We start from the raw sequence: 14727 nt of genomic DNA, 5'->3' as shown, positions 1-14727 counted from the left end.
ACTGCAAAGAAAAGTTTTTAAAGTACTAGACATAAGAAAATGAAACAAAAACTGGAATGTCTATAAAGCAAAGTGTCTAGAAAAGAGCAAAGAAGACATTCCTTATATAATATATGTGAGATTCCTTTGAACAAACTAATACAATGTCTTAAATGAGAAGAAACATATAAGTAAATCTAGTCCCTTACCACTTAGCAAATATGCCTAATAATCTAACCATGTCTTTATTATCTTTAGAATTCTGCGACCACTGAATTCTACCTACCTGTTCTATTGCACTGTCCACTTTGCGTGGTATTTTGAGCTCTGTCCATGGCTGGTTAACTACTATATTTAACTCTGGCCTAGGTTATGTAATAAATAAATCATCTAAATAAATGATACAGATATGTCTTATATGATGACAGAACACAGTCATTTGAATTACATTATAAAAACAATCTTGGTTAGAGATATACATATTTCAGATTTTCTGGGCGATTCTTTGGAGGCTTTCAAAATACTAAAGCACTGATCACTTGTACATGGGACTTCATTATTCCTATTTTATTGCTAATTTGAATTGTTTTGTGTTGAAAGCCATACTGTACCCTGATGTTTCACCTTACCTGTGTCTTTCACACGTGTCCTCACCACAAACTGGACATGCCTTGTGCATTTTTATCACCTCTGGCTCTTTCTGGAATAATGATTAAAAAATATATATTTGTGCTTAAATATTTTATGACTGGTGCACTTGTACCATGAATTATAAGATCCAAATTAGTCTTTTTAACTTATTCTACTTATTTCTTCTTATGATCTAATGCCAGCACAAGTCGCATCCAAAACCTCTGAAGAATGGAAATGTAGGGCAAAACTGTTGAAAATCACATGCTACCGGTACTACTTGCGAAAGTCATTTTAATCCCTTTCATATACACCATATCTAAATCCAAACTATTTTTAATATTCAATTTCTTAAATGAAAGACAAGAAGAGAAATAAGTTGTTACTGCTCAAGCACAACTGTTATGAGTTTTAATCATCCACACATATTCTAGCAATAAGGATTACACCATAACACCAACATTCACACTTTTCATCTCAGATAATAGGAATAATAGTGATCTTAGTCCAGCCTTAGCTTAGGTCTACCTAATATTAATACTGATCAAAGCTAACAGCATGATGACATGTTTTATCTAATCACCTTGTGGCCCAGATCACTGCAAGATATATTCAACTGGGAAATTTTCCATTCAGGAAGTAAAACTGAACTATTGACTTCAATAATAATGTGTGACAATATGTTGACAGGAGTTAGTATGTGTCTAGGAATTTTTTTAAATAATTTACTTCACAGAAGTTAAATCTTGGAGGCTCAGTGAGAGGCTATGATAGTATATTTACAACATGGTTCACTGAAAAATCAGTGCACTTATTAAGTAACTTGGCCATATCTGTCTGCAGACAACTGGACTGGGGAACAAAGGTGGTGTTTACTACAGCAATGTTATGTATTGACAGCATGCCACACTGTCAGTGCCTTTTCCTTGTGTGAAAATACAAAATATTTTGAATTGACATCATGTCACACTGTCAGTGACTTACCTTTTTTCTTGTGTGAAAATACATCAAATTTGGCAGCAGAGCACCAGGGCTAGAACAGAATAGAGTGACATTTTTAGATCTATGATAATTTCTCTCTCTCTCTCTCTCTGTGTGTGTGTGTGCGTGTGTGTGTGCGCATGCATGCATGCGTGCGTGCATGCATGTCAAAATGACTAAGATGTCAATCAATCAATCAATCAATCACAAATTCAGACAATCATTACATTTATCAATCACTTTGTTGGTAGATATCATCTGTAATGTTAGGGAATACAAGAGTAAAAATAAAAATGTTTTAGAATCTGTTCTTTATTACTAATATTTTCCACAAAAATACAAATAATAAAAACAAGGCAGCAAAGCTGTCAAATGTACAGACAAAATAACAGAAAAAAGGATGCGAAAGAGGTAATTTTGCCAATTTTGATGCAATAATAAACAAGCCCATGGAACTTCAAAGTCACACCTTGAAAATGCCAATATGTGAAAATGTTTAACTGGCAGTAAGAATTACCAAACAGACTGCATTGCCTACTGAAGAGGAATTTTAGTCCCATGTTTCTTTCCTGTAAGTTTGAGAACAGTAACTGACATGGGTTTTCTTAAATGGTCATCATGGGAGCAGTGCCCAAAATGGTTTTTTTTTTAAATTTTGATGCAATATTACATAATGTTTAACAGCATAATGACCATCAATTTTAATAATAAAATATTAGTATTATGGATATTCAGAAAATGTGACTAGCAAAGGTCTTCAGACCCATGGAACTTCAAAGTCACAACTTGAAAATGCCAAAATGTAAACAAGACAGCAATGTTCTGAAATGTTTTTTTTTTCCCAGTTTTATCAATTTCTAACATAAAAACAAAATTAACAGGTTACTGCCATTTTTATATGATCAACTAAGAAAATTGATGAGATGGGAAAAATATTAATAGAGCAGTGTTAAATGTCCAATTTCTTCCATTCTGAGATTCTGAACATAGTGAATGATTGAATCTGACAAACTGCAATGATATGAGTTTATTTCCATTTTTGACACTTTATTACACAATACACCATAACAAGTTTACCATCATTTTTACATAATCAAGTAATGATGTTGTAAAGATGCAGGGAATGCCAAACAAACACTTTTACGTATCTTATTAATTAAAAATTGAAACTGTTAACATGCCTAAAAATTTAATCTGAGGAAATGTGAAAAAACGGCATTTCTTTAAAATAATGGCCCGATTATGCTGATTTTTGAACTCAACCTGCGTTTTAGCAGGAATGACCACTCCTGTGAGTTTAATGACAATTGGCCTATCTGTTTTTCTTATATTGTGTTTACAGTGTTGCATATATGCTGAAAAGTGTAAAAAACAGCATAACTACTAAAATAGTGGCCCCATCATGCGGATTTTTCGAACTTGACCTGTGTTATAGTAAGATCGATTACTCCTTTGAATTTCATGACAAAAGGCCAATCGGTTTTCCTTGAAATGTGTTTACAGTGTTGCATATATGCTGAAAAGTGAAAAAACAGCGTAACTTCTACAATAATGGCCCGATCATGCTGATTTTCGAACTTGACCTGCATTTTATGAATATTCATCAGCTCTGTAAATATACAGCCAAAAAGTAAAACTGCCTTCCACTTATCGTGTTAACAATGAAAGTGCACGGCGCCAGCGCCAGCGACAGTGACGGCGACGACAGACGCAGGTGATGGCAATATGTACAGACACATCTGTACTTATTTACTGTACTGTTTGAGAACAGTAAGTGACATGGTTTTTTCTTAAATGGTCATCATGGGAGCAGTGCCCAAAATAGTTTTTTTTTTTTAATTTTGATGGAATATTACATAATGTTTAACAGCATAATGACCATTAATTTTAATAATAAAATATTAGTATCATGGATATTCAGAAAATGTGACTAGCAAAGGTCTTCAGGCCCATGGAACTTCAAAGTCACAACTTGAAAATGCCAAAATGTAAACAAAGACAGAACTGTTCTGAAATGTTTTTTTTTTTTTTTTTGTTTTTTTTTTTTTCATTTTTAACAATTTTTTTAACATAAAACAAAATTTACAGGTTACTGCCATTTTTATACGATCAACTAAGAAAATTGATGAGATGGGGAAAATATCAATACAACAGTGTTAAATGTCCAATTTCCTCCATTCTGAGATTCTGAACATAGTGAATGATTGAATCTGACAAACTGCAATGATATGAGTTTATTTCCATTTTTGACACTTTATTACACAATACATGATAACAAGTTTACCATCATTTTTACGTAATCAACTAATAATGTTGTAAAGATGCAGGAAATGTCAACCAAACACTTTTACATGTCTTATTAGTTAAATAATGAGACTGTTAACATGCCTAAGAATTGAATCTGAGGAAATGTGAAACAAGACAGCACTGTTCTGACATGGGTTTATTTCCATTTTTAACACTTTTTTTAACATAAAACAAAATAAACAGTTTACTGCAATTTTTATATGATCAACTAAGAAAATTGATGAGATGGAAAAAATATCAATACAACAGTGTTAAATGTCCAATTTCCTCCATTCTGAGATTCTGAACATAGTGAATGATTGAATCTGACAAACTGCAATGATATGAGTTTATTTCCATTTTTGACACTTTATTACACAATACACGATAACAAGTTTACCATCATTTTTACATAATCAACTTACAATGTTGTAAAGATGCAGGAAATGTCAAACAAACACTTTTATGTATCTTATTAGTAAAACAATAAGACTGTTAACATGCCTAAGAATTGAATCTGAGGAAATGTGAAAAAACAGTATAACTTCTAAAATAATGGCCCGATTATGCTGATTTTGGAACTCAACCTGCGTTTTAGTAAGATTGACCACTCCTGTGAGTTTAATGACAATTGGCCCATCTGTTTTTCTTATATTGTGTTAACAGTGTTGCATATATGCTGAAAAATGAAAAAACAGCATAACTACTAAAATAGTGGCCCGATCATGCCGATTTTCGAACTTGACCTGCGTTTTACTAGGATCGATTACTCCTGTGAGTTTCATGACAACAGTCCTATCGGTTTTCCTTGAAATGTGTTTACAGTGTTGCATTTATGCTGAAAAGTGAAAAAACAGCATAACTTCAACAATAATGGCCCGATCATGCTGATTTTCGAACTTGACCTGCGTTTTATGAATATTCATCAGCTCTGTAAATATAAAGCCAAAAAGTAAAACTGCCTTCCACTTATCGTGTTTACAAGGAAAGTGCACGGCGCTGGCGACGACGGCGACGACAGACGCAGGTGATGGCAATATGTACAGACACATCTGTGTCTGTACATAAAAATGAAAATAATAAGAACTGTGATTCAAAAGATATACACTTATGTTACACTTTTACAACCTCATTCATATGAATCAGTCCATTTAAACTCAATCTCTATACACAAACTGTAATCATCAAGAGATTATACTATGGTTCATCATCAACAAAACTAAGTGTGTTCATAGAATTTCTTTCACTTTGTCCTTATACAAATGTGAAACGAGATAAAAATTTCATAGGCTATCAGTGTCAACAATGAGCAATGCTCTCACTTGTATCACTACATAAATATATACAGCTGAACAGAAACGTAAGGATTGAATCCAAAGATCATCAACGGCAGTGTACTGCAGTCTTTTTTAGTACCAGTGCATAGGTTTCTACATATGCATGTCCTGTCTTTTATCTGTAGGTAGGTTACAAAGGCCAAGTTGTTCAATACACAATTATACTCCAAAGAAATAAGAGTTAAGCTAAAGAAAGACACAGCTATGTTGTACAGATTAATCAAATATCCAATATAAAATGCAACAATGCCTTGCATTAGCTATTACAATGCCAATTCCAGTTCATCTTTTTTTTTTTTTTTTTTTTTTTTAATGGCCCAGGTTTTGTAGAACAACACATTTCAAATACATGTTCATCAGTTCATCTTTTGTTTTTTAAACTGGGCCAGGCTTTATAGAACAACACATTTCAAATACATGGCATATAATTCATTCAGTGAATATTTCAGTAGAAAGTGCACCAGGAGCCAACACGCACAAAATAAATTACAGCAAGACGTGCAGGTTGTTCTTGTAGTAATTATGAGAGTAACTGTGTCCAGTTTCACAAAAACTCCTGCAGTATTCCACTTACGTTTATTTACTATCAATCTAAAGTATTAGTTATTTTTTTAACTTTGTGAAATGGGCCTTACATTATCATTCAGTCTACTGCATATTGAAGTATTCTTTAGTATGAATACATACAATGTGCTTGGCAATCCCTGATAATATACTAATAAGCTATTAATAATTAATCCAGGACCAAACAGACTAACATTTTCTGTCTTTAAGTCTAAGACCATCATGCACAAAGTAAATTCAGGCACACCTTTGGCATAACACTCTTGTAATACTTATTAGATTTTAAAAAAAAATTCTCAACTGAACTAGCAGACCTAGCTATACAGCATTCACCAAAAGATCAATATGAAAAAGTGGGCCATGCAGAAAACTGGTTTAATCATCAATCCTATTTGTCCTAAACAGAGTCAGAGTCCATGATACTAACAAACTGTGGGTATTCACAAACTCTGTGTTCTCCAAACTCTCCATTTATCTACTTAAATTTATAGAAGTGTAATAATTATACGGTGAACTGATGGTCTGCTTATTTACCCAATGCTCAGCAGGAACCTCTCATAGGTTCAGTGACACTTTTCAGACTTTTTCAACTTTTTGGCTTTATTGAAAGATTGATGGTGATGATGGGAAACTGATGAAGACGCGATAAAAAAAAATGAGTGAAAAATTTTACACCTAAGGTACTTGCTCTGTTGGGACACAAGCAGCATATAAATGAGGCCAATGTTTCCACCACTTCATTATTCAGTACGTGTCAATAAAATATATAGATAACGTGTTAGCTTTAAATTCTGATGACACATATTCAATACCAGTGAAGACCGAGTGTTTCCTGTGATCCCAGTACTTGAAACTTAATTGGAAGATAATTCATCCACTTCTATGTCAACTTGGTGATATTGATAGAACTAGGGTAATGAAAATTGATCTACAATGAAGTACTGCAAATTGAATTATTCTTTGAGCTTTAAAAGCCTTGGTAACTACTAACAGAAATGCCTATGCTCATAAGAATGCCTGTCTTTATCATCCTTTTATTCAATTATTTATTTTATTTGTCTATTTCTTCTTACAGTATGAACACATACTATGTGTTTGGCAATCCTGATAATATAGTTGTTTATCAAAAAACATTCAAACTAGTACAATTTTGTTTGGTGCAGCACCCTAACTATATACGTACATTATATATTAGAAGATACTTATGGCTAACTTCTCCATTTTTCCATAACAAATACTTTTTTGTTTTCTAAGGGGGAGGGGGGGCTAAGGAAACAGTTTTTTATTTAAAGTCTGCTGCATGTGTGATTGTGTGGTAACAGTTAACATTTAACCTCTTGCTTTGAAAATGTCACAACTTGATTGTACCAGCTATCTTTTTATTTTGTTCATCATTATACAGTTTCTACAAATGCACTAATAACACTTGCGGGTTAAAATACCCTAGAACTTTAATATCCTGAAACAAGACTGAAGTAGGAAACCAGTCTGAACACAAGCTTTTGACCAACTGCACACTCAGGTGCCTTTGAACCTTGATCAATATTTTAATATCAACTGTGAGAATGCAGGCCACCCTACAGGCAATCTTGAAGTACTTTCAATAAAGCAGGGAATTTATTCACATTTTGATTTCAATTTTTGTACAAAAGCAATTTATATCAAATTATTGCTGCATAAACTACATTTAAAACCAAGAATTAAATCTGTAGCCAAAAGGCACTACCAGACTGTATAGTATGCCATCCTGTGTAAAAAATCCTAGCCTGAATGGGTCAATTAACTCAAAAACATTGCCCTATTATTCTTAATTTGTGGTGACAGAGAGATTGAGTAGTTAAGTCATCCATTTCTTATGTGGTGATTTAGGAGCACAGCTAGTGCTGTTAAAAGGGGCATACATAATGTCCAAGGGCATTTTAAATTTAAAAAAAAATGAAACACACTGCATGTGACTACTTGCCGTGGGGAGTGCTACACTCTAGTATCATGGGCTGGGTGATCATTCAAAGGCTCTCAGTTTTTGTAGACATGTTCATCTCATTCACCCATCCAATATGTGTCTTCATCATAGGAACTAAATGTAAGCTTGCAGAATTGTAATTTTGACTTAAAACGAAGATTTCACCATGGTCATTTAAATATGAAGCAATTTTATTGAAGTTACTACGGAAATAATTTTGCTAATAATATATTCAGAGTTCTACTTATAAATACTAAAGTAATGAGACAAAATATATCAAACAGAAGATATCAAAAACCAACTAAATTCAAATCTATGCAAAAAACTGAGAAATGCCAGAGGTAATGTTTTCCATGTAATTGTTTGAAGTGGCTGTAGATAGAGTTAATCCTAGGAAATGATGTTAATACTCAAGTCATGTGAGATTACAGAAGAAAAAATGGTTCAAAACATGTTAAATCTGCACAAAGAACACCTCCATTACACAGTATTATAGTTTACTTTGTAAATGACTCATATTTGATTGAGTGCTGTACAACACAGCAGAACATGTAAGGACCAATTGTTATTTAGTTACAAAATGTTTTAGTGCAATATTTCTTATAATTCTAAGAAAAATACCTTTGAGATACATTGGCCAGATGTCTGGCAGGATGATCTATGTAACATGTGCATGGCACCAAGATGATTGTGTCATACAGAGGGCAGAGGGTTGAGGGGGGGGGGGGTTACTTATGACTGTATCTATCTGTATATATCTATATATTTAATAATTCCTTAAAACGAAGAGCTGCTTAATCTTAGCCAAATGCAAAATATCAAGTGCCAGTACATCACTGATTATTTAGTTTTTAAAAAACTTAAATATTCTTTCATTTTGCTTGCCAAATGAGAATATATAATTATACTTGGCTAAAATCGACCAAGCGAAAGTGAGCTCAGAGAGAAACATAAAAACCTGACACTGGAATGGACAGTGTGAATTCTGATACAAAACCAATGAGCCTATGATAATTTATTTTGTTTGAAGCATGTCTCTTCTTTGTAATACGTACTTGACAATCCTTACCACAGAGTCAGGTACTCACCTCAGTATAAAATACATTGGTATAATTCCTGCTATAAAGCACCAGGGGATGATCATCCAGTGTATATACCTAAAACATGATACAAGACACTTAACTGCAAACAAATACACCACTGTCACAGTGACAGTAATCAGGCACATTTTTATAAGCATATCAACACATATATATACTACTTATAACCATTATCTACACACTTTAATTCAGTCGCAGATTTTATTTCACATACATATATATACATATATTAGCTTCTGCTGAAGATGGCTAGTGTCTCTTAACATCTTTGTATTTTTACAGTTTTCACAAAGAGTTTTATTCCACTAGATCTGGGATATAAGCTCCCAATGTTTGACTCTTTTTATAGTGACATACCTTAATGTTCTTTATGTTCCATAATACACAGTGGATCTTTGAAAACTACACAGAGCACACCAAAGAGATGAAAATCATACTCATTTTCTATTCAACCCTATAATTACTTTTACATAGTCTTATTACAAAAGATTTAATACTCAGCAATTATGGGTTAAGGAATTTACACATAGGTCATTATGGGTAAGAAATATCAGATACATTGGTAATTTAATTTCAACAGTACATGCAACCTGTAGCTTAAATTATAATTTAAGTCTTCATCTTATTCTGAAATGATATTGTCTTTAGACTTCAATACTAATTCATGTCAGTTTATTTTGTTAAATTGAATACTGGAGTTAATACATGTATAATAATTATATTATATTTTAGGGGATTATAGAACTCCAGGCTATAAAAATCAACCTAAAAGATAAAACAGTATCTTTCTTTTTACAGAACTGAAATGATTAAGAAAAGAGAATAGAGTAGCTACTGAAAACGCACATTTACCAATAACATTTGAACTTACTTAAAATTAATCAATATTAATTATATAACGGTATCATAACGTTCAGGAAATTGACTCTTTTGTTGAGGCCGAGTGCAAACACCAGGACTATTTCTCACCCAAACCAGCCTAAATATCTGCCTCCTACTTGACTAGTATTTTAAAATAGTCACTTCTTAGTGATCAGTACAACTTACCTGTACAGGCAGACAGAGGCGACCAGCAACAGACCAGCTGTCGTAGTAAACCTGACATGTCGCCTGGCAAGAGCGACCACCTCCCCCTTCATTTTGACATAGTCCTAGGGATCCCCCTTTCGCTAATGTTTCAAATCTCTCACAGTGTCCCTTTCTTTTTCAGACATCTTCTTCATATGTGGATTGTATTTCCGCAATCTAATGTGCTTGAATAGTTAATCAAACTATGTGCTGAAATGTGAAAACCGTGTAACTGCGAAAGCTGGCACCGAGCTGAACAAAACTCTTCACTACAAGGAGTACAGAATGCTAACTCCTCGATACTAGAGACATCTGACGGATTGTTTACATTCAACAGGATGGCGGCCCGTGACACGTCCACGCTTTGTTTATTCGATGTAGATGGGACACTTACAGCTCCCAGAAAGGTAAAATTAAGGTGTATAATAACTTTATGTTCATGTTAATCAACATGTAAATTAGTGCACATTTTCATTTTTGTTTTCATTTAGATTTGCAAGTTAAAACATGGTTGACATGCTGAGTCAGTAGGTACAAATGTAACAAGGCCTAAAGGTTTCATCAGAAAGACCTGTGAAGAAAATTACGTAACATTTATAAAGACTAACTGTAAAAAAAGCAGTGACCTCTTAAGGAAATGATATAAAATTTGTACAGATGCAAAAGTTACAATTAAACCATGCTACGCAATCTTGTTAAAATTAAGCAATGCTATTTTTTAATGGTCAGTTTGACAGGAATGGTAGTCCACCAGAAACAGTACATGTACTGTAGCCCATTTCTTTATACAGGTGCGTGGCATTTGTCCCATATACTAACCCTTATACTACGACTAACCCTACCCTGTACTAATCATATGGGTCCCCGGACTTCCATTCCCGGACTATCATTCCTCTCGCACCGGAATATAGATACTAGTATTGAGTAACGTTAATTACACTGCCTTGCCACGCCCACTGCATGTTTTAGCCCCCTAGCTACCTTTCAACTGTTTAATGTCCAAAATTCTTATTTAAAAGGAAAAATTGATATTAATGGCACGTAAACAGTATGTTACACATTATGGCATCAGCATAATTCCTATCACATGCTTGGTAATTTCTTAGTTTTAGCCCCTCAGGCCTCAGCATATTATTATTATTATTATTATTATTATTATTATTATTATTATTATTATTATTATTATTTCCTTTCAGAAAATTACCCCTGAGATGGAAACTTTCATGGAACAGCTGGATAAGAAGGTGGTTGTTGGATTAGTTGGTGGATCAGACCTTAGTAAAATATCAGAACAACTGGGGAAATCAGAGGAAGATGGTAAATACATTAACTTTTTAAAAAATTAATCTTGATGAACAGTAAAAGGCTTATTTGTTCATTTTGATTGTGAAGTAAGGGAGTCAGGTTAATATACAGTTAATTAATTAAGTTTTTTGGGATACAAAGGGTTGAAAATGTTGTCAGTTTTTACTTCATGAACATTATGATTTCAAAATTATATTCTTTTTTTCCTGTTTCTTTTTCATAATACCTAACAATTCTAATTTTTGATAGCCCACATTTTTGTCATCTTGAATATGTAATATTGGTAAATCCAAATAGCTCTATACCTTCAGTTCCATTAAAGTCATAGTAAATGGATTGGTCAAATGAATAACATTTTGGAGTATAGGAATTAAGCTTAATCAAATACATTTATTTCTCATTTCTCAATTTCTAAAGAATGTTGACAGTAGTACGATGTGAATTATATATGGGTATTTCAAGGTATATGCATTATATATCAATTATTTATATAGACATCAACTTGCTCACTGCCACCTGTTTGTACCACCTGTACAACTGATTGTTCAGCTGACTTAATGCCTGCCCACCTTTAATATAAAATGTGTAGGAATATGCATCTGGGGAAAAGGGTTAAGTTTTAAAAATATTATACTACTTTTAAGCAGTACAATAAAAAAGCTTTAATTATAACTGATTAGCGAATGTTTATTTCTTTTGTAGTAATCAAGAAGTTTGAATATGTTTTCTCTGAAAATGGACTTGTGGCTCATAAGAATGGGCAGCTTATTGCAAAAGAGGCAAGTATCAGAATATTTTGATATTTTTTGAGTTATTGAAAATATTCTGACAAACATTTGACCTTAAGTTACCAAAGCCAAGCAACTGTATGCACATGTGATTAGCTCAGAGAGTTTCCAATTGGAAATATTTGCTGAATTTGCTTGTTTAATTACCTCAGAGTGGATGTTGTGTTTTAATTTGAAATTTGTATTAGAATGAAACAGGTTGGTATAGGATGGAGTACATGTTTATGAAAATACTGTGAAAAAAACTCTAGGTTTGAAGTCCTTTTTTCTTTTGTATTTTATAGAGTATACAGAATTACATGGGAGAGGAAAAATTACAGAAATTCATCAACTATGCACTAGGATACATGTCTAAAATTGAACTTCCAGCTAAAAGGTAATATGGAATATTTTGGTTTTTAGTTACTAGAGTCTGTATGATATATTTAATAATTCTGTTTAAGTGGTTTTATTAGTCTGAATTACTGCAGTTGTGTTTAATTTTCAAATACTTCAAAAAAGTCATTTGAAGCTATTGAGAGAAAGAAAATGCACAGCTACTGAAAATTGAATGAAATCATTAATATTTGAAGGGGCACATTTATTGAGTTCCGCAGTGGTCTTATCAATGTATGTCCAGTGGGAAGAAGCTGCTCTCAGGCTGAGAGGGACCAGTTTGGGGAATATGATAAGGTAACCCTCCTTTTAAGAACAAGGCAGTAATTTTATGTTGTGCACCCACAGTATTTTTATGATTCTCTCTAGAGGATCTTCCTCAGATATTGAGGCTGTCTAGGTGAATGGTTGTTCATTAAAATTTGAGGACAAATTACTTCAGCTTTACTCTTGATGCATAACACAACTGAAAAAGTTCTCCTCCAAACTTAATTTTGATTTTATTAGAGATCAATGCCAAGTATGACATGCATAGCTTTCCAATAAAGTTTGTGCTGATACTGCCTTACCCTTTCTTTCTTTCTTTCTAGCCAGTTTTTGACTTTCACAATCTTCTCCATATATCAGACTTCTATCCATTTTAGGTACACAATATACGAAAACAATTTGTTGAAGATCTTCGAAAACAGTTTCCAGATAATGGATTAGTTTATTCTATAGGTAAGGAGACAGAGCAGTATTTTGTATTTCATGTCACAAAAAATATTTTGAAAGCATATGTGCCTGTGCTTCATAATTATATTTTGAAATTAAACAATTGTTTATATATGGCCAATTATTAAATTCCATAATGTTCATTTTGTGTATATGTATTTATCTATATTTATTTTTTACATTTTTAGCATTTTTTTATATTATAAACATAAATATTTTTAGGTGGTCAAATCAGCTTTGATGTCTTCCCGGAAGGGTGGGATAAGAGATACTGCCTCAACCATATTGCCGGGGATAACTTTAAAGTAATCCACTTCTTTGGAGACAAGACTAACCCAGTAAGTAAGGACTTGATGTTCTTCTGGTGCCACTGGAAGAAAGGAAGATTCTTTTGATATGGCTTTTAAATAATTATGTTTCTGTCCCAAAAATTAAGAGGCACATGAGGTCCATCTTTTACTTTTTTTATGAGAGTGGTTTTTACTTCTATTGTAAAGAATAAATCCAAGGAGTCAGTATTTATACACTCTTTTGATGTTTATTATTATTATTTTCAAGGGTGAAAATGACTATGAGATTTTCATGGATCCTCGCACTGTTGGACATTCAGTCAAAAGTCCAGAGGATACAAGACAACAGCTGATGGAACTTTTCTTTAAGGGCTAGACATTGGTGTGATATTCAAAGGGAATTGTAAACTCCATTTACATCTTGCAGAACAATATATTGTGGGCAAATTAAGGAAAACTCTTATTTTCGCTGCTTTAAACAAAGCTTTATTCCTGCTATGATCCAAAAGATGAAATTAGATATTGGTATTTTTGACTTTCTCATATTTTTACTGAACTTTTTTCTCTCTGTGCAATAAGCTGTAGGTATTTGTTGGGGGTAATTTATGCTCAAACTGGTACATTTCAGGTTTTGTGCATAGTGTTTTTCCATGAAAAATTGTGAATTATACTTCATTTTCTTAACCAACCAAAATGTATGCAGCACATGTGGATAAATGGTTTTGGTAGAATTTGTCTTACATCTCTGATATTCAAATTAACATTCAAAAGTGACTTTTGGGGGATTTTTGTAGTCAGAAAGCATTGGTGTAAACGAGGGATAAGTTTTTGTGTCTTTGAAGGAATGCTAAGAGAAATATTATAATATTTTGTATAGTGTGGTATGTTTTTGTCTCATTTGACTAAGTGTAGCAAACTATGTGAGAGGTCTTTGGTTTATAATAAACTTATTTTTAAAAGAAAGGCATTTTATGTTTTAAAGAACATTTACCTGTATTTTACTTTTTTGTTTTGTTTTGTTTGTAGTTTAGCAGTAAATAGCTATTTACCTGTAGCTGAAAATTTGCATCTGCAACTGCCAGACCACAGAAATGATTAATCAACAAATTCTCATTAATGTTCAAATATCTTTCAAGATGAGATTAATCACTGTAAAATTGCACTACAATACTGAATGTAATCACCAAGGGATGTCCAGTTATGCAAAACAAATTCCCTTTGCTATAAAAATCCAAAGAAATCAATCACAAGAGCAAGTACACGTCACCAGACTTTTTACTAGAATTAGGACATCAACAATGATTTGTTGATAAGGACTGCATAGAAAAGTGCCTTTTAAACAGATCT

At 32.9% G+C, this 14727-nt stretch overlaps 2 protein-coding genes across 3 annotated transcripts; one reads left to right on the top strand and one right to left on the bottom strand.

Annotated features, from left to right (window-relative positions):
* Positions 1-169: 169 nt before the first annotated feature.
* On the bottom strand, positions 170-10056 carry LOC106181183 (sorting nexin-14-like). The gene is made up of 5 exons (XM_087006035.1): positions 9888-10056; positions 8829-8897; positions 1594-1642; positions 609-679; positions 170-344 (listed from the first exon to the last, which is right to left on the bottom strand). Exons 1-5 carry the CDS (start codon positions 9977-9979, stop codon positions 185-187), a joined length of 441 nt encoding a protein of 146 aa, XP_086862161.1. The 5' UTR covers positions 9980-10056; the 3' UTR covers positions 170-184.
* A 108-nt stretch (positions 10057-10164) lies between these two features.
* LOC106153804 (phosphomannomutase 2-like) lies at positions 10165-14343 on the top strand. Of its 2 annotated transcripts, XM_087006033.1 has the most exons (9): positions 10219-10315; positions 10638-10699; positions 11105-11225; positions 11916-11992; positions 12286-12377; positions 12574-12673; positions 13021-13096; positions 13313-13428; positions 13649-14343. In XM_087006033.1, the coding sequence occupies exons 3-9, from the start codon at positions 11120-11122 to the stop codon at positions 13754-13756; spliced, it is 675 nt and encodes a 224-aa protein (XP_086862159.1). In that variant the 5' UTR covers positions 10219-10315; positions 10638-10699; positions 11105-11119; the 3' UTR covers positions 13757-14343. The 2 variants fall into 2 exon arrangements, with proteins under 2 accessions (XP_013383356.2, XP_086862159.1); XM_013527902.2 differs by lacking the exon at positions 10638-10699 and having other exon boundaries at positions 10165-10315.
* Positions 14344-14727: the final 384 nt, after the last annotated feature.

Source organism: Lingula anatina, chromosome 2 (assembly GCF_051362555.1).
Source record: "Lingula anatina isolate TDL-2025a chromosome 2, LinAna3.0, whole genome shotgun sequence".
NCBI lineage: Eukaryota > Metazoa > Brachiopoda > Lingulata > Lingulida > Lingulidae > Lingula > Lingula anatina.
Note: the sequence above shows the minus strand (reverse complement) of the source record. Positions and strands in the feature narration are given on the sequence as shown.